The sequence below is a fragment of the Pteropus medius genome, unplaced genomic scaffold (assembly GCF_902729225.1).
Source record: "Pteropus medius unplaced genomic scaffold, Ma_sr-lr_union100, whole genome shotgun sequence".
Classification (NCBI taxonomy): Eukaryota; Metazoa; Chordata; class Mammalia; order Chiroptera; family Pteropodidae; genus Pteropus; species Pteropus medius.
In genome coordinates this window covers 31,389,165-31,417,131 of record NW_024354875.1, presented here as the reverse complement: position 1 = coordinate 31,417,131, position 27,967 = coordinate 31,389,165, and the positions used below count along the sequence as shown (strand labels likewise).

The 27,967-nt window shown below is 36.5% G+C and overlaps 1 protein-coding gene across 1 annotated transcript; it reads right to left on the bottom strand.

Moving 5' to 3' along the window:
- Positions 1-171: 171 nt before the first annotated feature.
- Positions 172-27,704, bottom strand: ERICH2 (glutamate rich 2). The gene is made up of 11 exons (XM_039855817.1): positions 27,244-27,704; positions 20,918-20,953; positions 19,939-19,969; positions 19,684-19,732; positions 19,427-19,463; positions 17,261-17,356; positions 15,100-15,248; positions 12,070-12,254; positions 9,101-9,158; positions 1,013-1,084; positions 172-372 (listed from the first exon to the last, which is right to left on the bottom strand). Exons 1-11 carry the CDS (start codon positions 27,702-27,704, stop codon positions 254-256), a joined length of 1,293 nt encoding a protein of 430 aa, XP_039711751.1. The 3' UTR covers positions 172-253.
- Positions 27,705-27,967: the final 263 nt, after the last annotated feature.

Sequence of the window (27,967 nt, the reverse complement as noted above, 5' to 3'; positions counted from 1 at the left end):
ATTAAATAAATTACTGTGTAGAACAATACCTGACACATAGTTAGTGCTATGTGAGTGTCTTCAATTACTATTTTCCTCTCTGAGTAACTCACATTAAGCTAAGACTTAAATATTAAGGAGTTTAAACTAATATGCATAAATTAAAGAACTCTACCAAATAAAGAAGTAGACTAAAATGCAGCTCTTTCCTTTATATTTCAATGGTTTACAGTAATAAAGTTACATGAAGACAAAACCCTAGTAGCACCTTTCATCACTCGTCTTCACATTCATCCGAGCTTTCTTCACTCAGCTCCTCGCTTTCTCCTTCACTCTCACCGCTACTCTCTTCTTCACTATCTTGATCATCTTCCTCAAGATTTTGAGCTTTCTCTGCCATAGAAAGGAAGAGAATTGCTTAAAATGTTTCGTAACATTTCTACTCTATTAAAAATCATAATTCTCCTTGCTTCTGCCTCCACAAAGAAATACATATTTTTGGAACATGAGAACTGAGCTGAACTGAACTTTGCTAACTGTATATGAAGTTAAAGTAGTAATGCGAAGAATGTATTCTTACTGGCATAAAGATATTTGTGGATTTAAAGTAAATTTAAAACTAGGTCGATAAAATGTTTACTATTGTCAACATAATTCTTACTTAAATAGAATAAGAGTAAGTGAGATTTAGGGTAATTTAGAGGGTGCTGGCTTTCCTTGGAATTGTGGGGTAGTCCCTTTAATACATGAAGCAATTAACATATTCTATTCTCTCTGAAGACCTTGTCAGTGTGTGATGCCTGTGCCCAGGAAACCTGCTTTATTTGGGCAGTTCCACCCCACAGAGAAAGGAGTCCTCGTGACCATCCACAGAGGACAAGCTGGTTTCATCAAACCATCCAAGACAACCATTTAGCCCCTTTTTAACTGCTTCCTTAAGATGTACTTTACCAATCTCCTGGGATAATGGGATTTTAAATAGTGACTGCTCATAGTTCTATGAGAAAGAAGGAATTTAAAATTTTAAATTTACCCATCAGCAACATTTCTTCAATAAGTGAGAAAAACTCCTTGGCCTCAGGATTTTCTGGTTCATAGATTAGGACTGAAAATGAACAACAGAACATATGTTATTAATGTTCAAACTGTTTCAGCAAACAGGCTCCTCAGAATGAGATTGAAACTGTCAGTCAGAGTAAGTGCAAAAGCACAAAGCGATAAATACCAACAATTATACCATCGGTATATTAAGTGCAAATAGAGAGAATTCTCTACTTATGCTAGGTGCTTTGTGAGACAAATAATCCTCATTGTATTGTCTACTTCCTGTCCAAAGAATGCAATGCCTATTACTGTGAGGCATCCCTCATAATCCTGAAACCAAGGTATTTTTGACTATAATCATTCTGCAAATAAGGTACAAATCCTGCAAAAAAGACTCTGCTAAAAAGAATGTGTGCCTAGAGGTCTGTTAATCCCTCACTTCATCTCACTGCCCCTCTCCCCATGTCTACATGACATCCTTTACTAAAGACCTCATATGAACAGAAGGAACAGAGTTTCCGCCCTCCCTTATTTTTCTTTAGTGCAAACTCTTCCATGGTAGAGATGCTAGTTTTAAAAACTCATCTTTCAAATAGGGAAATTGATATTTCTTATTGTTCTTCATCCTTAAAACTTTTACCCTAGTTTACAACCCAGTCAGCATCTACCTAACAGTGTTCTCCCTCTTCATCAGACCCTTTGTTTTTAGCACTATTTACTCCTTTTTGTTAATCCTTTATATGAATGTGTCATCTTTCCTTTGGACCATACCAATAGAATTTTTTTTAGGTTTATTGGTATGGTACCAAAGTCCTAGAGGCCAGAAAAATTTACACCTTTTGTTCGAGAGTTTTCTAGACTATTTATTTTTTCAGATCTTGCTCTACAGACCTCTCTCTACCTTCTTCCTACCAGCCTTGAGGAGTATTCATAATTTGGCATTGTCCATTTAATGTTGTGACACTCGCGTGTTATCTTGATAGCCCCCAGAGGGCACTGAAACATCAAGTGTGCTATTGGCCTGGCTAAGATATGAGTGAACTGCATGCAGATGGTTCAACTAGGCCCCATTGGTTCATAGGACCTCACCCCATATGGCTTTCATCCCAACACATCAAACCAGTGTCTTCATTTCCTAATCCACTAACATAACAATCTACCATCAATCTGGTTTAGCATGACTGTATACTCACTCAGAAGCTGCTTTTAAGGATCCTATAGGTATTTAAATATCTTTTACGGTTTCTAATAAAAGTAATTTTTTATACATTTTTAACTTGGGCCAAAATACACTTATCATTAGCAGTCTAAATCTTTCTCTGAGGCTAAGCCTCTTTCTGGAGCAGGGTTTCTCCAACTTGCTTCCTGAGATATGCGTTTAAGATTTTAATATGTATTTGGGAAACTAGGTTAAATGAAGTAGCTCAGGTAAAGCTTACACTAAGAAGCAACTGTAAGATTTTACAGAGCCATTAATATTCTCATACTATTATAAATCTTATAAGGAAAACATGGTTTCCCCAAATAATTATTTCCATGGAATCTTTTTGGTAGAACATTTATTAAGAAATCTTGAATATTCCTTAGAATACAGTTTAGAGAATTCCACATTGGAATTAGGGCTATTCCATGGGACTGGAGGATGACATCAGCTGCTCTCGTGGTTTAACAAAACCTGCTGGCAATTGTCAATTTTCAGAGTGAGAGTAAGATATCCACTTTGAAACTTAGCCTAGCAGTATCCATTCTACATGATGAATCAAAAATTCTTCTTACTCTCTGGCAGGCTAGTAGGGTTTGTAAATAAGTAAGAGAAGCCTGTAGCACGTGCAGTAGGTGTCCTGGGGGTTATTTCCCAACCTGGGCCCATAAGCAGAATCCAGCCTTGAAGACTGTCAAATGAGAATCCTGGTTCCGCCACTGTCTAGCTGGGTTACCTTGGGGAGAGTATTTACTATTTCTGTACTTCAGTTCCTTTATCAGCAATAATGCTATCAACCATATTGGGCTATTTTAATAAATCAATGAGATAATAAAAGTAAAGTACTTAGTTCAGTCCTCGGTGCACGTTAAGTTCTGAATAAACATTGATTGTTATTCGTTTTCCCAGAATGGTTCTGGGCCTAGAGAAAGGGTTAGTTCCTTCTTAGGCATTCAGTGGATGCTTTCTTCTGTTCTTCTGGCTTAAAGGCTGGGGCAGGGAGCCCGGGGTGGGGAGTGGGGTGGGGGGGTCGTTCTTCTGCTTATGGGGCTCTGAGTCCTTCAGATTGAAGTTTATTCTATGGTAGACTGAACGTTATTCTTGTTCACTGTTTACATCCCTAGTGTGCCTGGTATAGCTGGAGTCCTCAAAACATTAAAAAATAGAATAAATGGTCATAAACAACTGAGTAGGAAGCAGTCCTTTTTTTGCCTAGATAAAATTAATTACTCTAGGCTAATACGAAAGGGTGATTATTTTACTCAAAAAGAAATAAACATTACAGGAACTATGTTTTCTCAAGATACATCTGAATTTGTGTTAGACTTATAATGATAAGAACCATTTTGGTTTTTAAACCATTATTCTTATGGTTTTAAACCATTATTCTTATGGTTATTTTATCAATTATTATAATTGATAAAATAGGTCTTCCAGGCCTAAATGTTTTTTGGTGTTGGACCTAGGGCTGCTTGTGAAGAGTGGTGCCTTAAGAAGACTAAGCTGCAAGTTCCCTTCTTACAGGTGAAGAGACCAAGAAATAAGAAGATTGATTGGCACAAAATCTCACAGTCATTCATGAGATGAATTAAGATAAGTAACTGGGACTCTTAACTTTCAGTCTCACTTAAAAATCACTTTTCTAGGCTGCCTCCAATGCCTGGCAGGAAATGGCACGGAGCAGAGATATCAGTTCTGCATGAGACAGCAGAAAAATGGCTGAGGAAATATTAGGACCATATAAAAACAGGGTGTGGAAGAAAGAGAAAATTTAAGTCTTCACCAACAGAGAAAATATCTTGGGGGAACCTAATACAAATTTTTAAAAGGTGGGACAAAGAGAAAGGAACCCATGAGTACCTGGGACACCAGGTTGGCAGCCCTGCAGCCAAACAAAGATATAAATAATTATACTGTGATTGGACAGCAAGAAAACAAAACAGGAACCTAAAGCCTGTTAACAAAAATGAATCTGTAAAACATTTCTGAGGGACAAAGATGGATTATTTAATAGAAATAGAAGCCATTTCAAATCTGATTAATCCATAAAGTATATCTTTTCCAAGTCTCTGCCTGCTTGACCAGAAGTGTATGCTTATTAATCAAACGACGAAACAGAAATAGAAAATTAGTAGACAATCTTAGGCTTTCAAGCCAGACCTGGGATCTAATCCTAACTTTACCAATTAGTAGCTCACAAATTGTGACTTTGTGTGAACTAGTTCTCTTTGCTTCTAGCCTCAATTTCCTCATCTAGAAAGTGTGGTTAATAATATCAGCCTCACGGAATTATTTTAAGCATTCAGTGTAATACAAATGCTCCCCTAAATACATACATATACAAATATGCAAATGTATAACCTATGTTTACATATATAATTTATAAAGATATAAATACATACAGAGAGAAAAGAAGAGTCTGTAGAAGAGCTAGAAGACGGGAAAAACAGACAAAGGAATATCTATAGTAAGAATTTACATATAATATTTTGGGGTCCTTGCTAGATGAAAAAAATTCATTTTGTTTGTTGCTCTAAATACAGAGAGGAACTTGCAGCAGCATCAACCATCTCTGGGCCTCTTCTTCCATGATTCTTATCAGCCTCTTCTTCCTCTGCAGAGCAGTGCTCTTTCCCAAATGGCTCCCTGGATCATGGTGCCTGTATTAGGGCCCTCCATAGCTCCTTTTCCAATAGTCTAGTCCTTAGTTTTAGAGGCACCACTATTTTACACAGACAGAAAAGAGTGAACAGTGTTACTGGATGAGCCAATAGGGATGAAAACCAAACCAAACCATGACTATGTCAACCTCAAAAGGGTTTAGAGCATGTGTGCCCTGATTTCTGCTTTCTCTCCAGCTCCCAGCATAATATCTGGTACAGATACGATGCTCAATATATATTTGTTGGAAGGAGTGAAGGATGGGAGTGAGTTTTTAAAGGGATATAACCCAATTAAGAGAGATCAATTTGGATTTTTTTCCATCTATACCGACCTGGCACTTAATGTGTGTTCACTGGTTTGAGTCAGGTCAATAAACATTTTATTGAGCACCTGCTGTTTATGCAGCATACTATAGGGCTAACAGCCAAAACTGACTGACAGATGTGGTGATTATCAGTGCATATATTTTATAAACTTCAGCCAGAGGCTTTCTAAAAATGATTAATAAATACAGAAATATGATATATAAATTTTCCCACAATTAGGCTTCACCAGAAACTCAGAGAATTGGGCACTAGAGATACAGAGTCACTCACTTCTACACTAGCTCCACAGAGGAGAAAGGTATTGTGGGAGAAGGAGGCTTGGGTCCCAGTTCTGCCTATGTCACTAGCTCTCTGAGTGGGGCTGAGCAAGCTGCTTAACCTCCCTCTGCTTCACTTTCATTATTTGTAAAAATAAAAGGTTGGGCATGATTCCCTCTAAGGATTCCTTCTGAATGGAAATTCTATGTGGGCTACCAAAAATACTTTTAATCAAATATTTAAAGGTCAAAAGTGCAAAACAAGGCAAATTATTTTGGATAGAAAAGAGATAATGTTAAAGTATTCAAAAATTAAAAATTAAGTAAAAAATTAGCCAATGATTTAAGAAATATTGTATCCATAGTGAGGACTCTGTGTAAGGCAAGTGAGAGTAGACCCTCACGATCCCTATACTATATATTCACTTCAAGGACTTTTACTACGAGACTTAAGTCTGACACTAGTTAATATTTTGAGACTTATTATTAATAAAGTTTAATTACAGAGTTGCCATTTCACTTTAAAAATAACTATGACAAATATATTCGAGAAAAATGGGCAAAATAGTTTGAAAACAATTTGGATTTCAACAGAGATCTGGACTCTTTTAAAATCATTAAATGAATGTTTTAAGATTTAGAAACTACGATCTTCAAAATTAAGAATTCACTGGATAATAATGGAGTCAAGCAATCTAACAGATGCAGAGTTCAAAACACTGGTTATAAGGATGCTCAATGAATTTAGGGGAAGTGCAGATGAATTCAGTGAGAACTTAAAGAGATAAAAAACATAAAAATAGAAATGGAAATTATAAAAGGACACCAGTCAGAAATGAAGAACACATTATCTGAGATGACAAATATGTTAGATGGAATAAACAGAGTGGATAAAGAAGAAGATCAAACCACCAATATAGAGGATGGGGAAGCCAAGGGCACCCAATCAGATGGCAAGAAAAAAGAAGCCAAGAATACAATAATAATTTAAGGAGCCTATGGGACACAATTAAATGTAAAAATGTCCATGTCATGGGGGTACCTCAAGAAAAACAAGATGTTGAAAAGCTATTTGAAGAAATAATGATGGAAAACTTCCCTCGCCTGGTGAAAGAAATAGACATACAACCCAATGAAGCTCAGAGAGTCCCAAGAAAGAGGAATCCAAAGAGGCTCCCACCAAGACACATCATAATTAAAATGCCAATGGTTAAATACAAAGAGAGAATCTTAAAAGCAGCAAGATAAAAGCAGTTAGTTACAAGGGAGCACCTGAGACTGGCAGCTGATTTCTCAAAAGAAATTATGCAGGACAGAAGGGCTGGGCACGAAATATTCAATGCGATGAAAATCCAGGATTTACAACCAAGGATACTTTATCCAGCAAACCTATCATATCATTTAGAATCGAAAGACAGATAAAAAGCTTCCCGGACAAAAATAAGCTAAAGGAATTAATCAACGCCAAGCCAATATTACAGGAAATGTTGGAGGGGCTTCTTTAAAAAAAAAAAAGTATCAAAAACATGAATAAAGAATGGTAAAAAATGAAGGCCCTTAAATTGTGAAAAGGTTCTATGCAATCTGCACGACCCCTAACCTGTAACCTCTGTGACCTCATCTACTATCACACTTCTCCTTGCTTATTCTGCTCCATTTATACTGTCTTCCTAGCTATCCTATCAACAATTACCTCAAATGGAAAAGAATTAAGTGCTTCAACCAAATGATAGAGTGGCTGAATGGATAAAAAAACAAAACCCCTACATATGCAGCCTACAAGAGACTCACTTCAGATTAAAAGACACACACAGACTAAAAGGAGGGGGATGGAAAAAGATATTGCCTTGATGGACATAGAGGGTATTGTGCTGAATGAAATGGGTCAGATAGAGAAAGACAAATATCACATGATTTCACATACATGTGGAATCAAAGAACAAAATAAACAACAACAAAAGCAGAAATAAACTCATGGATACAGAGAATATTTTGAGGGTTCCTAGATAGGAGGGGGTTAGGGGAATGGAGAAAAAAGGCAAAGGGATTAAGAAGTACAAGTGGATAGTTGCAGAATAGACATGGAGATATAGAGAGTGTAGCATGGGGAAGATGGTTAATAATGTATTAAATATGTAAGTGGAGAGCGGATATTACATATATCCACTGGGGTGATCTCTTTGTGAGTTATGCGGATCTCTGATCACTATACTGTACAACTGAAACTAGTATGTTATTGTATGCCAACTATAATTGAAAAAAACTCATTGAAATGCACAATGTAAATACAAGCAACTGTCTATTGTATTTCAATAAAGCCAGAAAAAAAAAAGGCTACAACAATAAATAATGAAAACACCAAAGGAAAAAAAAGAACTTACTGGATAGTTTTAACAGCAGAAGATAGGATAAGTTAACTTAAAAGTGGGTCAATAGAAAATATACATGAGAAGAAAAAAAAATGAAAAAAACAGAGCTAAGTGTAAGATATATGTGGAACACCATGAAAAAAAAGTCTAATTTATGTGTAATTGAAGACCCAGAAAGAGAAAAGAGAGAATAGGGCAGAAGTGATATTTGAAAAGGCAATAGCCAAGAAATTTTCAAAGTTGATGAAATCATCAACTGACAGATTTAAGAAACTCAGCAAACCTCCCAAACCTCTCTTTGTATAACAAAGACAAAAAAAAAAAACCCCACAACTATTTTGAACATCAAGTCAAATCATTAAAAACCATACAGAAAGAAAAGTAGGGTAGATTATATTATTCTTCTACTCGGAAGTGTCTAGTGGTTTCCCACCTCACTCAGAGAAAAAGTGAAGGCCCTTAAATTGTGAAAAGGTTCTAAGCAATTTGCATGACCCCTAACCTGTAACCTCTGTGACCTCATCTACTATCACACTTCCCCTTGCTTATTCTGCTCCATTTATACTGTCTTCCTAGCTATCCAATAGGCACACTCAATACTTCAGCATCTTAGTACTTCTGCTATTAATCCTGTCCTGCCTGGAACTTGCTTCTTCCAGACTAGTTTTCTCAACTTCTTCAAGTCTTTGCTCAAGTCTTTCCATGAGACCTCCGAGGACCATCCTATTTAAAACTGCTTTGCCTCCTCCTAGTACTTTCCAGTCCTTCTTCCCTACTTTGTTTCTCTCCATAGTACCTATCATTTATTACACATTCTTTATGTATCAGTTTATTATCTGCCTGACACTAGATATAAATGTGGGATTGTTATCTCTCTTGTTGACTGCTGTATTTTCAGTGCCTGACACATGTAGGCACTCAAATATTTGTAGAACAATTGCATATTAAGTAAGGTTTGCTGCAGTACCTGACACTTCTTTGAAACTAAAGGCATAAAGGTACTTACCATTGTCATAAAGGTAAGGATTTTGACTTATTTTCCAGTGGTGGTAATTAGTCTCTGTTAGTTGATCCCACTAAAAATTAGCCAGAAGTCTAAATTAGTCCTTATACCAATCAACCTAATTTACTATCAAGGAATCACTGAGACACTATCAGGGAAATTCACTAGACTTATAATAATCAAACCATTTTACATATTATGGAATGTTTTTAGAAACAAAGAGAAGATTGAAAAATGGGAAAGTACTTTGTACTTACTCATCTGACATAATTTTTTTGCCAAATGGTAGTCTTGGCTCATTTCTGCTCTCAGGAACTGGAACACATTAAGAATTTTTCAGATAAGTAGTTTTGGAGAAAATTTAAATGTCAATTATAAACTCTCTAGAAAATATTCCATTAATGATTAACTATTTTGCTTTTAACATTTACATAATTTTTCCAGAAGTGGGTCTGTAATCAATCAATTAATTAAGAGTATTTAAGGACTTCTTATGGCAAGGCAATATAGAATAAGTATGATACCTCTACTTTCCTACGACCATACTATATATGTACTACTGAATAATTTGAGAATATGCAGATTGACTCAACTGGCAGAGACAGTGAAGACATTAATCATTTTAAAATTCCTTTGGTTCAGATACAGCTTTTATTTGTGAATTTAGTCCATAAGTACATGACAACACTTAGTAAAAAAATATAGAATTACAATTATGTATATGCTTTCTTCTAGGAAGAAAATATAGTAAATATCTCTGTTTTCCTTATATGATTCTATGGCTAGCAGTTGGGTTAAATTATCTAAGAAGGCAAGCATATTAGCATTTTCTTTGTGCTAAAAAAATAATTGAGACTTCTAGCCATGATGGAGTTAACAGAGAGCAGATTTACTCTCCCTCCTTAAACAAAATTGGACAAAATATATGAAACGACAGTTTTCAAATGCTGAACAATAGACATCACAGGACGGTGATTCATCTCCAAAAGAAGAGAAACAAGATGGGACCTATATTGCCTCAGTTTACTGCTTTTAGGCTGTTTCCAGGCACCAGCATTGGCAGGGAGAATCCAAACAGAAACGAGTAATCTAGCTGAGCTGAAATAATGGTATAGAGTTCAGAGAGGCCAATGTGGCCATAATTTTCAAGGGAGGAATGAACTTCACAGGCAGAGAGAGCTCCAGCAACCTGCAGAGGTGTTTCTTAGAGTCTTTGGCTGGTACCAATCTGCATATGAGCATGAAGAAACTGAGGCTGAAGAAAGAATCACTGGAATGAGCAAGTGGAGCAATCACTGGACCTCTCACAGGGCTAAAAGCTCATGTTCTCTCCAGCCAGAGTGGAAGGTCCTTCGAAAACACAGAGCATTAGGAAGAGTCCTCATAAGGTTACTGCCTTGGCAGTGTCCCCACACTATAAAGGCTGCTCTGGACCCTCCCAACAAAGCTTAAAAGCAAGACTCAAAAAGTGATACCTGCTTCCAAGTAACTCAACTGTGTCCAGATCAAAGTTCTACAATATTCAAAGAAAAACAACAAAAGTTTGTAACCAAGAACATGAAATTTATGATGTCTAGTATTCAGTAACAAATTACCAGGCATGCAAAGGTTCAGGAAAATATCTTAAGCAGGACAAAACTTAATCAGTAGAAATTAACCTAGAATTGAAAAAGATGATAGCATAGTAGATAAGCATATATGCCATATGCTCAAAAGTAGAGGAAAATATGAATATAATGAGAGAAATGATAGATAATGTGTGTTTATATTCATTTTACAGATTCTATGTTGGAAGGTGCTGGCAGCTAATAAAGCCCAGGGATGCTGATAAAAATTCTACAAAGACACTCAGAAGCACCAAAGGATTACCCAATCCCAAATGTCAGCAGTGCCAAGGTTGAGAAACCCTGCAATAGGTTGAAGAAGAAATAGAAAATCCGAGGTATCCAACTGAGATTCTATAAATTGAACCTATAACTAGCCCACCTACCCCGCCTCTCTCACTGCCCAGATAAAAGATGGCAAGGTGTTACAGATAAATCTCACCAGAAGTCCCTAACTCATTTTGTTGGGCGAGTGTAATTTTAATCTCTAAATCACACAGACATTTCCAATAGGAAAATTATAAACTGGTCTACCTAATAAATTATGATATGAAAACCTTTTACACATCAAATCCAGCAAGATACAGATGAATATAACGTGATCAAGTTGAATTTATCTCAGAAATTCAAGGATGGTTCAATATCAGAAAATCAGTTGTTAATGCACACCAATAGATTATAAGAGAAAAGCTAAAATCTAAATATATGCGAAGAAATATTTTTTAAAACTTTAATCTTCATTTTTGAAACAAAATTTTTTAAATGTTAAGAATATAAGGGGATTCTTTAAATTGGCATCTATTAAAAATTTTTATCAAAGATTGTACATATGATACTATTTAGAAGCGTTTAAATTAATGGAACAAGAATTTTGGAAAATATCATTTATGTTTAGAAGCAGACCTCTTATCTAAAGAAGAATATGAATAATAAAAATCAGATGTGACAGGATTGTAAACAAAGAAAATGCAGGCCAAGCTATAAACCATTAAAGCTAGTAAGTTAGTATATCTAGGTTGCTGTAAACAAGATTAGCATATGAAAATCAATGGCATTTCTACACCTCGTAATAATTAGAGACTAATGAAACGAACCCATTCACTATAATGACAAATTACAAGATCCTCAATAACAAATGTCCCCAAAAATGTGCAATTCCTTTATAAAGAAAATTGTAACACATTATTGAGTGACATTAAAGAATGCATTACTATTTATAAAATATATGGGGTGAGGTAGGGAGAAAGGATGGGAGGATGGGATTATAACTGCAAAAAATAGATAGTGAACTTAAAAGAGAGAGCGATAGAAATTTAAAATTAAATATACGGAGAAAAAGACAGAAAAAGAAAGCAACATCAATGGCCTTTGGGACAATATTGGGTGGTTTAACATATATATGTGTAATTGTAGCCTTTACCAGAATACTGTGAGTCACTTCCAGAATCTTCTCTCACCTTAAATCTGGTGAAAGTAGTAAGAGAGATGAATAGCCAGGTAAGCGTCTGTATGTGGGCAAGTATCTTTTTACTATTGTTTTAATCATCAAGGCTATATATACCATTTAGTTATTTTAATAGTTTTTTAAGTTTCTTAAATTATAATGTACAAGTAAAACTTACTTCTGCCATTAACTCTAATGGGGCATGAGTATTTTTATTCGGGTCACTGTCTTCATCATCTTCATCATTGGTGTCATCTTCACCATCATCATCTGTTGATTTGGACAATTTATCATCGATATCCTGAAGGCAATATTCATTATTTTTCTCCTGCTTTGCAATGACTGTATCTTTGCCCATTTCACCTAAAACAGAATATACATAATTTAATGAATATTGAAAAGTTCAAAAATTAAAAATGGTTACTCCTAAATTATAATATTACAAGTGTACGTGCTTACTGCATGGCTTCCTGTTCTGGACTGTATTTTTTTTTTTTTCATGACTAAATAGCACTGCAATAACTTATTTGATTTCCACTTTCAAAAAGGTAATAAAACTGTCAAGTGAAAGGAAAAAGTCCAAATCAATAACATTCAGCTGATGTTAATTGTTTGAATTGTTTGGTGCTTAAAATTTTAATAAATGAAAAAGTTTTGTTTATAAAGAATATAATAATTTTAAGAAAAAAGAAATTAATGCTATTCTAGCTCTAGAAATAGATGTCCTAAGTTGTTCTCATAGGGGGGTAAATACTAAATAAAAAACTTGAAGAGTAAAAGTAAGACTGGAGAGGCTGAGATGCAAATAGTTCTTAGGTCATGTCACTCCTTGGATACTTGAGAATAACGTTTCTTCTCTGTCTCTCTCTCAAAACACACACACACACACAGAAGAAATACATGTGGAGTAGTCTACATATAACCAAAAATTACACAACATTATTAATGATTTTTCTTAATGTCAAGTCACAGTACCTATGACCAAACATAGGTGACTGAAAAAATAAAAAAATAAGTTCTACTGACTACTCATTCAGTGGCTGGCACTATGCTGAGTTCCAGGCACACAAAATAAATGGTCATTGACCTCAGGGTACTTGCTAACACTTTAATGAGAGAGTCAGAAACATAATGGATAATTACAAAACCATAGGGAAGTACACCGATAATGATGTATACTGGGTAAATGGAAGAAAAAAGGAGGGCCTCACAGGAGTCTGGGGAGTGATCAGGAATTGTCCAGTCTGAGTGGATATTTTTCATGATCCAATGCAGAAGCAAGAATGTGTGTGGAGTTACAAACACTTTGATGCTGCTTAAGGCTCAAGATTGAGGCTGAAATGGTGACAGATGTGGTAGGGAATAGCTGGAAAATAAAGTCTTGTGGGCCAGAAGCCTTGAGATTTATCCTAAGAATGACAGAACTACTAAGGAAATATTTTATGTAGGGAAACAAGTATGATCAATTCTGCATCTCTGAGGCAAAACTTGGATAGCAGAGTGGAAAGTGTTTTTGCGGGGAGATCCTCTGCAGGAAAAGCAAGGGGAGAGATTAAAAGTCTCTTTAAAAAGTCCATTTGAGAGAGATGGTTAATGATAGGGCACAGGTATAATAGGGATGGAGAGGAGGTGATAGATTAGAGAAATATTTAAGATGTAAAATGTATGGCACAATCTATTGGGACATTTTCCAAACGTAATTCTCATACTATCTTGGTCCATTTTGCCATATATGTGTATCACCTATACTATTTACTTAATATTTTTCTTTGAATCTACTTTAACTTATAAATTTTGCCGGATTATAAATATCATCATCCATGGAACTGATGGATATATTAATAAAAATAACAATAATCATAACAAACATTATATGCCATTGCTCTTCTGAACAGTACATATATTAACTCCTTTAATATATAACAGTACATACATTAACTCCTTTCATTCTCATACTACTTTTATACCTTTCATAGATGAAATTGAGAGACAGGGAGGTTAAATAACCCAACTTTACACTGCTCATTAAGTGGTAGATCTGGGAGTAAGTATGGCTCCACAGTCAATATTCTTACCATGTCTTTTTTTCCTAACACACATTAAAATATACTACTATTAAAGTAATTTTTTAAAAAAGTTTACCATGTGTTTCCTTTGGGAAACACTATTGAGTGAGCCTGCCGACTCCTATGGCTCTACAGATCTTTCACAGTTTCAAACTGAACTTGTGCTACACCATCCCTTTCTTGTAAGATTTTGAGTGCCTGGGAAGTCTCATGAGATGCCTTCTTTGATGGGAGTATGGCTATGAGCTACTCTTAATAATACAGAAACACTTGTATTAGAAAGAAGAAAACTAGAAATCCAGGAGAGCGCAAGAGAAAACAATATCAAGAAAACACAAACACAGGAAAGAAAAAATTAGTAAACTCTTGACTGTAAGGCAAACTCCTGACTAAACAGAAAGTGCTGCTCTAAAAAGGGATACCAAGTTCTTCTAAGAATAGGATGGCTGGGATATTTGGGCCATCTACCTGCTTCTGTTTCATTTACAGTCTCCATCAGCTCACAATCATCCTGATCTTCCAGTGTGTACCCACCCCACCTTGTTCACAGACTCATCACACTGATGTCATCAGGGGAAGGTCAGAATAGGGAATTAAGGACTTTATGTGGTCACAAGAACTGTCTTAATTCACAAACACACAATGAGCATATGATAGGTGTCCTAATTCCTAGGTCTAAGGTAGTCCTCTCCCAGGTGCCATTTACTAACATTATAGCACCCATCACAACCTGTCACTATCATATTTGTTTGTTTATTGTGTTTATTATTTACTTTTAATAGTTGGCTATCTCCCACTAGAAAATGAACTTCATAAGGGCAATGACCTTGCTTATTTGCTAACTAGTGTATCCATAGCTTCTAAATCAGTGCCTGGCACTCAATAAACTGTTGTTGAATGAATGGAACTTATTACTGCTCTCATAGGTATTTTAATTCATTCTAAAATAACCTATCATTATCATTTTATGTAATTTATACCTGTGGATCCTGCACCTGTGTATCAGAAATCATCTGGTACATAAATTTGAAAAATTACTGATTTCCATGACCTGCTCCAGACCTACAAAGTTGTCAACATCTCAAAGGTCATAGAAGGAGGGCTGAAATTAGAAGCTACTCAAATAAAACAAATGTTATTACCTGTGCTTTCTTTTAAGAAGGAAGATGACCATAGCTTAGACTGTAGATTTATTTCTGTATCTTTATTTTCAATACTCTTTGAAGATACTCTATTTTCAATATTCTTTAAAGAAACTTTATTTTCAATATTTTTTGAAGAGACTTCTTTCCTAAACGTTAAAAGTAAATAGTGAAAAAATATTTTCCTAGATCACAATTCTGTTTACGCCTCAAATATGGATACACACACATATTTAATACAAACACTATAATACACCAACAATAAACTAAGTAGCTAAAATGCAGTACCTTTTTTCTGGAAAAGCATTAAAAATAAATTTTACTAATGATTAAAATTCTATTTCTACCTGGCATTTGTCTTTGTGTAATGATTCTTAGAACCTTTTCAGAGTTCTTTAACATAAAGCACAAATACAAGCGATCAGTTCTGTGAATGTGTTTGACACATCACTGTGATATATATGATGGAATAAAATTATTTAAGGAATACTAGCCTTGAGTTTTTTTAAGTTTGTAAATCAGTTCTTATCATTGCTAAACGCTACACTTATGGAGAGAGTCCAACACTAATATTAACCTTTGGTCATAACATAAAGTTGCTTGCTTTTTCATTAAGTCACTGATATAGAAATGGGTTAATTTTCTCTTTCACCTTTTAAGCCTGAAACCTCATGTCAATAAATGCGAGACACAGGATTCTTCTGTGATGCACTGTTTACTCACAGGCACCCAGGCTGGTGGGAAATAACCCCATGTCTACTTTCTGTGGTCTTAAGATTCTTTTAGATGTCTCATTTACCAAGTTTAAAAAATTCAACTTCTAGTTTACATGGAAAGATATAAAAAGATGTAAAATATTATTTTTTTTCCCCAATGCTATGGTGGCTCTGTTTTTTCCCTGTGGAAATGTGAATCCAGAACATTAGTACTGTAGTTGTTAGTAATCTCGTGCAATGACTAACAAAGAGGATGAATAGCTCGTGATATTCTTAGTACTATGAGAGGGAATGGAAGAATCTTTACTTCCTTAGTATATGCTGCTAAAGCAAAATTCCTCCCTGGTAATACAAAATGCACAGCAAAGACGATTTACATTTGTTCTGCCTCTACCCTCCTCAATTTTCTAATTGTGAAAGAGAAGATCCAAGAAGAAACTCTGCATATGAAAAGTTGAGAAGTCACTTAAGTATTCATTTTCTAGCATTGTGAGATTCTTATTGTGCCAAAGGTCCCCACAAGTGATTACTAGAATTTATTTCCTCTAATAGCTAATCTAGATAAAAGGGCTTTACTGCCTGCTTTCCCCCACTCCTACGAATTAGTTTATTTAATTGAATCTAAGATATCATCTATTTATTAGAAGACATACTGTTATTTAAGAAAAAGCATTGCCAAGTTTAAGATGCCATCGACTGTAAAAGATGTTAAACCATGAAGAAAATATATGTATAACTTCGAATATGAAATATGATACTTATATATTCACTAAGTTATATTCTCAAGGAAGGGATTTTAGCTAGTTTAGTTCTGGGTATTTGAATAATTGGAAATGCCTTTAATAATCTTGATACAACATGGAGGAAGCCAACACACGCAGTGCACATGTCATAAAAAAAATATAGGAGCATGGCCAAGTCATCATTTTAACAGCAAAACATGAGTTTCTCTTCTGTTCACTTTCAGTAGTCTCATACACAGTTTCAAATAACCAAAGGCCCCAAAGTCCAACCTCCTCTTCCACTATAATGTATTGACTTCCATTTGAGAAAGTGATATTATTAATGGTAACAATGCCTCTAACCATTTAAGAAAAATAGATAACCAGTATACTCTAAAAGATGTTTAATTTAAATAGTTACGATTAAGGAAAGATTCAAATTTTTATGTAATATCCTTTGGAAATGAAAGACAGTTAATTTAGTATCTGCTAAGGTTAGAGAGTTAGTCAAGTTAGATATCTCACGGGAACTTGCTTATGCTAGAGGGTAGATAACCTAGGTTTTAGGATTGTTCCTTAGTTAAGAGCACTGGGAGTATTTATGAAATGTCCCCAAATTTCTATTGGAATTAACAAGTTTTTCAGGAAGTTTACATTTTAAACTTCGTTTTAAAATGATTTATAATTTGCCAAATATGGGCCTAAAAATTAATTAAAACTTACTTTTCTAAGAATGTCCTAGCTACATTTAGAGAAACTTGTACTGCGGAAGTATAAAGTTTGCTGGCCAATCTTGGTCTTCGTCCAAAGAAGCATTTACTTAAAGTGTAAAAATGGGAATAAAAAATAACTTGTCATTCATTTTAGAAAAGATAAAACATATTATGGAATAACATATAGATATATTTTCAACCTCAGAGAGCTGAGTGCTATGGATCTGCTTCAGCCACTTCTATCTCACTTCTCAAAAGCTTGAACAAAAACCCCAACAGATCAAAGGTCCAAGGTCCATAAAACTTTGTCCAGCATTAAAAATATATTTTATCTTTATTACTGAAAATTGTTAATTAAGTGCAATTTGTTGGGTAGACAAAATATTTCACACATGGGATCTATAGTGTGGGAAATGATAGTGTGGGTTTTGTGTGCAGAAAAGTTTAAAAGTAATAGTTTACAAATCCCTTGTGGCTCAGAGTAGAATGACAAATCAATCAGAAGATTAAGGCAAAGAACTGGTGAAGAAGAAACTTCTAGTCTTCCCTAACGCAAGCTGGACAGGGCCTTTTGGCAAATAACACTTGCTGGTCAGACTATGAAGCCTGTGCGGGGAGCAAGGGAGTGGAATGGAAAATTCATCAACTTTTCAGGTCAGTCGCACTGTTCCCTAAGCAAAGGTCCCCATGATTTTCTATTTTCTTACTTGATCATTTTCTTCCAGGACTGGCCCTGTTTGCCTTCAGCTGTGGGTAAGGCATCTGAGGTGACACAGCTGTACAACAGTGAAGCTTACTGGCTATACTAACCATCCCTCCTTCTCCCCCACTTCAAACAACAATCAATCCAAATCCAAAGTCTTCTTTGCAAGCAAATTAAAAAGGACATGATCATCTTACTCTTGCAAAAAGTAGTTTGATAAGCAGTTACTGAGATCAAGCAATTATTAATGAGATCAAGAGAACAAATCATCACTCTGATTCCCTATTTTGGCCCAGGGTGCATTTGATTTATCCCTGGGGTTTAACTACCTCTGGATATAGATTACACTTTGCTCCAGTTCCAACACTACTTATCACAGTCTAAGGACATTGGGGCTTGCAGTAAACAAAACAGTAATTTATCTTCATTAATGATCTACTAACTTTCATTATTATTATTAAAAGATATACTTCCCTCAAAGATTACTAAAATTGTCTTAGGTTTTTTAATTTAAATATGTTTTCAATCATATGATAGGATACATATATTTAAATACAGATTAATATATTTAACAGGGCATTTTTTCTCATTGCTTATAATATTTAAGCTGAAATAAACAGATTTTCATCACTGATCTGTTATACATTACTCTAATATAAAAATATGTATTTAACATGCAATTTATAATAAAGCCAAGGTGGATTCTAATTTTAATTTTTAGCTTTGACAGTGTAAAATTAAAATAAATGTTGCATCAGGTGGAATTTTTCCTAGCCAATAATATTCAGAATAAGCCAAAATAATATTAATTTGAATAGAATCCCACCAGAATGGTGCCTACTGACCTGTCAATAATTGATCTCTATGAATGTGTTTTATGATCAACTTTCAAAGTGTAATTTTTCATAGACTAAATAATAGAATATTAATTCAGGGGGCAGAAGATAATCTTATCAGGAAGGGCTTTGATGAATTATCAGAATCAGTGCCTTGAACAAAGCAGGTACTTAATATTTAGGTACCCAAACTGAACTATGATTCTATTTAACACCAATCTCTTCAACTACCCGGAGTGATTACGTATTTTCCTTATTTAGTAGTAATGATTCATCTCATAGTAAATAAAGATTCTGTTTAATTTTAAAGTAAATATTCATTTAAAGAGATATTCTGAAAGAAATGAGCAACTATCAAAGGGAATACGAATGAGCAATGAAAATTATATGTCAAATACAGAATACTTGGTGTTTAAGCATTAAAAGTAGAAGTGAATATTATCTACATCCCTACATTTTTTATCAAAACTCATTTTTCATTTTAAATGTCCTTTTGACTGAAGCAAAAGCTAAAGCACTAATTCATGCATTTCTAGCCTTTCAAATTTAATTGAGTGACAAATGATTGCAATCTCTAGTTCTAATTGCTCGAAAGGCATGTGATAGATCGGCTGCACAACCAGAGACATTTTCTTACTCTGACACTGTTTCATTTGGTTCAATCATCACTTTTTCTGAAAGAGAAGGAAAAATAAACTCAGTATTTTATCAATAGTGATGTTCCTAATAGAAACTCCTGATTGGCAAATATTTAGGCATTTTTTAAATGAAAAACAATAAAGGATTTAACTGCTAAGACTTCCAACCACACTCAACCATTCCAGTAGACTATCTTCTTAATATTTAGGATAAAATGGTGGTCAAACATATTTTTTTAAGTAATAAATCATTTACCCTTTGGATCAAACACTAGCAATCTGCCATTTTGTCTATATTTTGGTGCCTAAAATAGAAGCAGAGATAAAAACTAGCATTATCATTATTATTTTTGTTTGTGGTATTTAAAATAACTTATTCATAGGCTTTATATAAACATTCTGTTATCCAAGCTAAAATGTAATTTTATACTAAAGCAATTATTCAAAAACTATATAAATTAATGGTAAAAGAGAACTAAAGCATCCTAAAAAATAGTTTATGTACCCTTACCTTTACAGCATCTGTCTTGCCTAGATAATTCCTGTAAAAACCAAAAAATTTACTCCATAAGTCTTTAAACACCTATGTAAATTTAGAATATAAATAAAAAGAATGTAGAACTCAGTTTGTCAGTAGAGTATTTTAAGTATATATTCTGTTTTTGTATTTGGTAGCATCATGTCCATCCTAACTGAAAAACCTCATTCTTCTGGATTATGAAATTGAGTTAAAAAAAAATCTAGAGAAATTAACTCTTCCTCCCCATTTCACCTTAAAGTCTATGTAAAAAGAGCTACAGGAATAATTTTGCATGTTAGAACTGATGTATTAAATAAGCCTCTAACTCTGTTACTATTTGATTTTATAGAACTTGGTCTCTATCTCTAAATACAATCAACAGCAGGTTAAGGACTCACTTTTCCTACTGAGCTGACCCTAAAAACCATAAATTCAGATTGGCTCATGCTTACACCACCTCTTTTCTCCACCAAAACAAAACAAGATGTAATCCAAACTACTGCCATATTCCAGGTCATGCATGTTAAAAGAAAAACACATAGAGTATATATAAGGCAGAACAGAAAATTTTTCTATTATATTCAAGATATAGTATTTTTAATATTATTTTGACATACATTTAAAAATTAACCTTTTTCTCCAAAGATACATTTAAAATATAATTCTTACCTTATCAGTTCCTGTATACGTTTTAATACTTACTTATATGTTAAAATGTTTTCTCTGTGAATTTTTACCTTTCTAAGTTACCTTCTGTAGGCTGATTTTCCTATAACTGAGCTCTTTATATGTTTGCATAAATTGCTTTTTAATTGCAAGAAGAAAAATCAAGTCATAAGGTTTTTTTTTTTATGTATGAGAGAGGCCTGACTTAAATTTTTCATAGGTAACAATTCACTTGTTCCGTCTCCCCTCACATTTACCCCACATCCCAAGCCAGACTTTTAAAATTATTAGCAGTAGTACATACCTAGGGATTTCTGGAATACAAAATTCAGGGCCAAAACTGTGGACAATAAAACAGAAGGTTCATTATTTTCTATTAAATTTTTCTCTTTTTAAATCCAACTGTACTGATCTGCACTCCTGAATAAAGCAGTAGTACGGAAACTCTTGCCTCAGGCTTTTTCTGGTCAGCACTAAACAAGCCAGACATTAGACATATTATTAATTTGATTATCCCTCTTAGAAGCTCACAGAGAGCTAAAATCTCTTGTACAAGCAAGGTACCTTTTTGGGAAAAATGGTTGTAGAAAATCAGACTGTAAAATAAATGAAAGATTTTACCCTGATTTTGTAGGGCAGTAGATACAGGCTCAGAAGCTAAAACAATGCAATAATGAAGCAAATAAGGCCTTACAAGAAATCTAGGATGACTTTTTCCACCCACCACAGACATTCACGATCCTCTAGGCACCCATGTGTCTGGGTAGTCATCCCTTTATATTTAGAGCCCTCTCCTTTCTAGCTCTAGGATCTTCATGGGTTGCTACAGTACACCTTTTACCTGGATGAAACGTTAGTGCACACAATTCTCCTATTTTCACCTGGTAAAAAAAAAACAAACCACAAAACAACAACAACAACAAAAAAAGGGTGGGAGGATCCTAACCCTTGTTGGAAAGCCGGGTCTGATTTTATCATTACCTAGGAAGTATTCATTTACTCTCCTTTCATAAAATTGAATTCCTAGGGGGCAGTAGAGTAATACTCAAGAGTTGGGGCTCTTGAGTGAAGAGACTAGATTCACATCCCAGTTCTGCCACATGCTAGGTAAGGCTGGGTAAGTTACTTAACTTCTTGAGGTCTAAGTTTCTCCATCTGTGAAAGAGAGATCACAATGGTGCCAACTTCACTGGATCACTGTAAGGATTAAATAAGATGATCTTGATAAAGCGTTTAGCACGGCTCCTGGCACATAGGAGGGACACTGTAGAAACAAGCTGATGTTTTATCTAAAAGAAAAACTGGGAAGATATTCTGAGGAGCTGATTAAGATTGCTTAGGGAAACAAAAAAGGAGGCTTTACTATGATGGAGACAAACAGACTAGCTCTGAAGAGTTTTAATTAATTAATTAAAAAATCACATAAGCCCTAAAATAGTAACACTTACTTAGAAAGATCATTGATGCCAGAGAAAAAGCAGAGTAACTGAGAACACAGGTAAAGTTAAAGCAGTGACTCAGAAGCTGAGCAGAATGAGGTACAGCCATTGTATAGGTAATATGTACTTTTCAAATAACTACCAATATGCAAAAAATATCTCTGAAAGGAAACGCTTTCAGAAAAGAAACTAATAATATTGGTTGACTCTGCAGAGGAAAAACAAATGGCTGTAGGGCTGGGAGGGAGTTTCTGACTCTATGTTCATCTGTACCACCTGAACACAAGAGTAGTACTGTCCTAAAACAGAGCAATCAGAATAATTCATAAGCTAACGCAGTAACTGGACGAAGGGATGAGCCTGTGATCCAAGCTCAGCTCATCACAACCTTTCTCTGAGACTTTTCCTAGTGGAGTTGTCACAGAGGTAGAAGAATATGAGTCTAGAGCTCTCAGTAGCCATGGTTCTAGCCTCTAAGAAAAAAGTGGCCTGAGAGTGAAGCAGAATATACAATAGAATTGGGAATGACAGATGAAGAGATGAGAGACACCACTGATGTTTGAGTCACTGTTTCTAGTTCAACCTTTGCCTTTACCATGGGCCAATTTCTCTTTTTGCCGAAACTAGCTGGAGTTGTTTTGTAATTTGAAGCCCAAAGAGACCTTGACTAATATGGCCCCTACTCCTTGATATAAAAAGAGGCTAAAATACTTGACATCATGTAATAAGAGCTACAATACTAGAGATAACATAGACGGTGGGAACACTGAGTGAGAAGTGATTAATTCTACCTGCTATGGGAAGACTGAGTCAGATTTCACAATGAAGCTGGCATTTATTTAATCAAGTCAAGACAAAGTAGTCACTCAATAGAAGGGGAAGAGAAATCCAGCATTTTGTTGGAGAATGGCAAAAGATGAAATTGGAAATGTATGTGGGACCAAATTTTAAAAGTTGTTAATTACCACAATAAGGATTTGGGGCTATAACCAGAAGGCAATGGAAAGCAGACGAAGCCTTTGAAATTCTGTGGAGGGTAAATCTCAGAGAGAATGAGGGGTGGGGAGACCCGTTCAGAGGCTACTGCAATAGTCCAGAGAAGGGTGAGCAAACTAAAGTCTACAGGCTGGACATGACTCACTGTCTATTTTTGTACATGAAATTTTATTGAGACACAGACGTTCTCATTTGTTTGCACATTGTCAATGCTAGCGTTCAAACTGTAATGGCAGAGTTGAATAGTTTTGACAAATACTGTATGGCTTACAGAAGTTTGCCAAACTCTAGTCCAGGGAAAAGAGGATGATGTACAAAGCCAGGAAGGTACATGTGAACAAAAAGAGAGGTGAAAGTGAGAGTCGGGCAGAGAAGTGTGGGAGAAAAAAGAGAATTTGATGGTTCTAGCTTAGATGACTAGGATGAGGGCACCAGGAGAGGAACACAATCAAGAGGATAATGAATTTGTTTTTGGAAATTCTGAGTTGGAGATGCCTATAGGTTATCTGAAATCAAGTGTTGTTCTATATTCAAAAGGGAGTTAAAACTCAAAAGAGAAAAGATGATGTATGGAATAACTGAGGAAAAGTGGGAATACATGGTATGGCCCATGTAGAATAAGACAAGGCCAAGGATAGAATCCTGGGAAATACCAACATTTAAGAAAAGGGTGGAGGAAAGAATCAGTCAAGGAAATGCACGTAAGCAATAGGCAGACAGACAATTACAGTGGTGGAATGCCTGCACCAGGATGGAAGCTTCTTGAGAACAGAAACTGATTCTTATTAGTGGGTCCCATACTACTTTAAAGGTACTCAGACATTGACTGAGTTATAAAACCATTAGAATGATATAAAGGAACTTAATTGGCTTAAAAGGCTCTTATAGTTAAAAAAAAAAAAAAAAAAGCCCATAGATTTGGAAAGGTGATTCTGAGAAAAGAGCTGATGAAAAGAGATATAGATTTGTTTGTTTTTAAAAAAAAGTATTATAAGATTTATATTAAAAGACAGGCAGTATTAATCAGAAAATGAACACATCTGGATAAATAATGTGCATGAGAAAATAATTTGTAAAGGCATAATTGCATGATTAGATACATTTGAAAATATTCTGTGTTTTATGTAAATAAAAATGTACTTTGGGGGCCAGGGTGGGGGTCATGATGGGCTCATTTCTAAAAGAAAGGGCTTGGTTCTTGTCTTAGCTATATTAGTCTGGACTCTTGTTTGAAAGTTATAGGAACCATGCTCCAGTTAGTTTAGGTGAGGGGCAGGAGGGAGAGAGACACACACACACAGAGAAAGCATTGCTCATAGAATCTAAGAGTTGAATACCCAAGCAACATAGAAGTCAGGACACAGTTGATACAGCTGTGCTCAAGCAGGAGGAGCGGGGACACTTTCCTTGTTCATCTCAGCTTCTTCCTGCATGGGGGCCTCATTCTGTCTCTCACTGCAGACGGATTTTCTACACACGGTGAAAAATAGGGCTCCCAGAAATTTTTAAGTTTTATGTGATACAGTTCCAGTCTTTAAGGGAAAACTGACTCTCAACAATCAAAAACTCCAGTCAAGCAGTCAAGGGCCCAATCAGTTCAGGTAGATTGGGGGGGGCGGGGGCTATAAAAGAACAGATAAAATCAAGCCACCTGAAAAGAAACTCTAGTGTCTAGTGTACTCCACGTCACATAACCCAGTGCTCAATAAATATTTGTTGAATGAATGGAACGGGAAAGAAGGAAACAAGAAAGCAAAGGAAAAGAACATATTAAACTAGAGCTTCACTGTTCAATATGGTAGCCACTAGCCATCTATGGCTATTGAGAACTTGAAATGCATTCCATTTGAGCTATGCACACTGACATATATATATATATTTTTTAGAGACTCACAACAAAACATTCATTGGTGTTTTTAAAAGCTCTGACTATGAAGCTCCCTGAAGGTGCTGTGGGAGGTGGAGGGGTGGGTGGGACAGAGGAACTGGCAGGCAGCCGGGCCTCAGGTCTCCAGATAAGGAGGTGAGACAAAATTCAGCAAGAAGAAAAATGGGTGGTTTGGCTTATTTGTAATATTTTTCCCGCTTCCTTGCAGGTGAACAGATACTGGGAATTGGTACCTAGGGTTTGACAGGAAATGAAAGATCTCCAACAGTTTTACATGGATGGACTTCGGGCAGAGGTGGCTACCTTCTTTTCATCAGAGAGGTGGTTAATAGCTTACACTGTATCATTGAGCTGTTCACACCCCCACTAAAACATTGTACTCCCACTTCTCTAAGTAAGTGTTCACTAGCCAGCAGCTATAAGTGCCAAATAGGTTTTATTTGGATTTTACAGGCTTCAGAAAAAGCTTTTATAAAACAAGCCACTGACTTTTAAAATTCAGATTTTACAAAATTCTTATTTTGGGTTTTTCTTGTAATATTGAAAGACATTTTTCTTGATCCTATTTGTGTAATTATTTTATCCTTTTGTGCTATCTTGTATTCTAATGGGCAAGAGTGAACAGCTACGAGTTCAGGGCCTGCAACTGTGGTGAGAAGTAGAGACAGAGCTGATTAAGCACTGTCCTCTATCCTAGAGGAGCTTAATGGGGAAACATATTAGGATGTGGCGGCAATAATTCATTGCATTGCTCAGATACATATAAAATGGTTTCGATGATCATCTATCACTTACATTCATATTTAAAAGTGACTACATATAATTTTTGTATATTTCCTTTACAACATAATATAACGCCCAGACTATGGAGTCAGATTGCCTATGTTCAAACCCAGCAAATTCCTTAACCTATGATTCAATTTCCTCAACTGTAAAATGTGGATAAAAATACTACCTACCTCACAGAGTTATTGTGAGGATTAATATAAACTGCTAATAAGAGTAGTATCTCCTATTTCAGTTATAATTATTACAACTCCTACTCCTTCTATTACTATTGTCATTATAAAGTACAGCCTAGCAAGGGCAGTGCTGAAGGTGAACTCCGACTTAAGGAAGCCAGATCTAAGTGCGCAATTGAGACGGGATGAGGTAAAGGGGGGAAAAAATTAGTTCAAAAGTGGTGGTAGGAAGCTCTGGAATTCTGGAGTGGTGCAGTGGAATTCCTACAAAGGTGATGGAATTCAGCTCTGGTAAACTTTTTAACACTCAAAGTGCAGTGCTGTTGTTTTTCTGAGATTAAAAACAAAAACCAAAAAAACTTCAGTTAGCAAAAAGTAAATAACAAGGTGGATTTGGGGATCATTGTATTTGGGTTTTAGGAGAATTAACAAATCAAAATGTATTTTCAGTGTCTTTTTCAGATTTATTTTTGAAAAATAACTTTCAGGGGTCTCAGGGGGTAAGAACAGGTTCATCCAATTCATCTATGCCCTCTAGGAAATCAAATGATAAATTTATAATTATGCCACGTGTTAACTTAAATGATAAAGGGGCGTGGTGTAGTTTGAGTAGTCAAAAGACCACAATATGATTTTTGAAATCTCAGGTCAATTTCCTCATCTCAAGGCTGAAGACTGAACCTTACAAGTGACCCATTGTCCAAGCCCCTCATTTTACAGAAGTTGAACACAAGGCCCGGGGAGGTTAAATGATTTGTCCAAATTCCACCGAATTCTTTTACTGCCAAGCTAACTACGTCTGGAGAGTAATGACGTCTGAATTACAGCCAGTAAGGGTTCCTACTGGCCATTAAGCGTTTTCCCCAAACAAGTAAAAGTAAAAAAGAAGAAAAGAATGAGGAAAAAAAATTTAAGAAGAAGGGCGGAGCAGGGACCAAGTGAAGTAGCGGGAAGCCCTGAGATGGAACGTGGCTGCCTTCATTTTGGGGTGGGGCGGAGAAGGGGAGTCGGCGCGTGGGAATCCGCAGGGCAGAACTTGGTGGCTTAGACACGACTGTCAGAACTGCCCCGTTACCCCTCACATCCACGAAGACTTATTGCCAGCCCTCCCTGCCCAACAACGGCCAGAGGAAGAAGCCCACTGCGAGGCGCACCTGCAGGCGCGCGGATCCTACCTTCTCGCGCGCCGCCTCCGCAGCCGTGGGGCCCCGGAGCCCGAACCTGGAGGGTCCGGAGAAGTTTGCGGGTTCAGGCACCGGGCCTGGGGGCGTCCGTGGTGAGGGCTGAGTCAGGCTGCACCGGGGATGGGGCGAAGGAGACCCGCAGTCGCCCCAGAGCCTCTTACCTGCTTGTGTCCCTCTCACGCCGATCATCTGAAGGACAGTCACCGAAGGCCAGTCCAGCTGGAGGTTCGCGCGGGTTTCGGAGCACAGAGCTGTAGACGCTGCGTCGCCATGGAGACGACACCGCTCGCGGCTGGAGCCCGGGAAGCCGCCGAGGGACGGGGCGGAAGGGGCGGGGCTGGGGCGGGGCGAGCTCCGGGAGCCGCGGAGGGGCGGGGAGCGCGCCAGACGAAGCGGGCGGAGCGGGCCGGGCCCGGGGCGGGGCGGGCCGGGGATCCGGCCGCAGGGCCGAGGCCGGGGGAGCCTGGGGCGCCGCTGAGGGGCAGTGGGAGGGTGGAGCGGGGGCGGAGCAAGCTCGTGGAGTCAAAGAAGGTGCCCCGCAAGAGAACCGGATCCGAGAGAGCCCTGCGGTTCTGGGGGTCACGCTGCGCCGCGAACTGGGTGCATACACCTTCGGACACATATCCGCACGCACACCGGTTACTTTGAGAAAGGCAGAAGGGAGGGGGATTGAAGTATCGTTGTGCATACCTGATCCTATTCTTGGAGGGGAGAGGGAAAAGGGCGGAGTGGCTTCGTTAGTATTTTAAAGTTGTAGAGTAAAAGGAGAAGCCTTGAATTAGGAGAAAGGGTTGTCTCTAGATGTGAATGAAAAATATTCCCTGCAGGACTTTGTCCCTCGACCTGAGGTCGCCTCAAGATTATGGGTTTCCTGGAACAATCTCT

Coding starts and splice junctions, on each gene's coding strand:
- ERICH2 (XM_039855817.1), bottom strand. CDS start 27,704: ATGTGTCCGAAGGTGTATGCACCCAGTTCGCGGCGCAGCGTGACCCCC. Junction 20,954..27,243: donor CGTGAGAGGGACACAAGCAG/GTAAGAGGCTCT, acceptor TATTGTCCACAG/TTTTGGCCCTGAATTTTGTA. Junction 17,357..19,426: donor CCAAATGAAACAGTGTCAGA/GTAAGAAAATGT, acceptor TTACACTTTAAG/TAAATGCTTCTTTGGACGAA.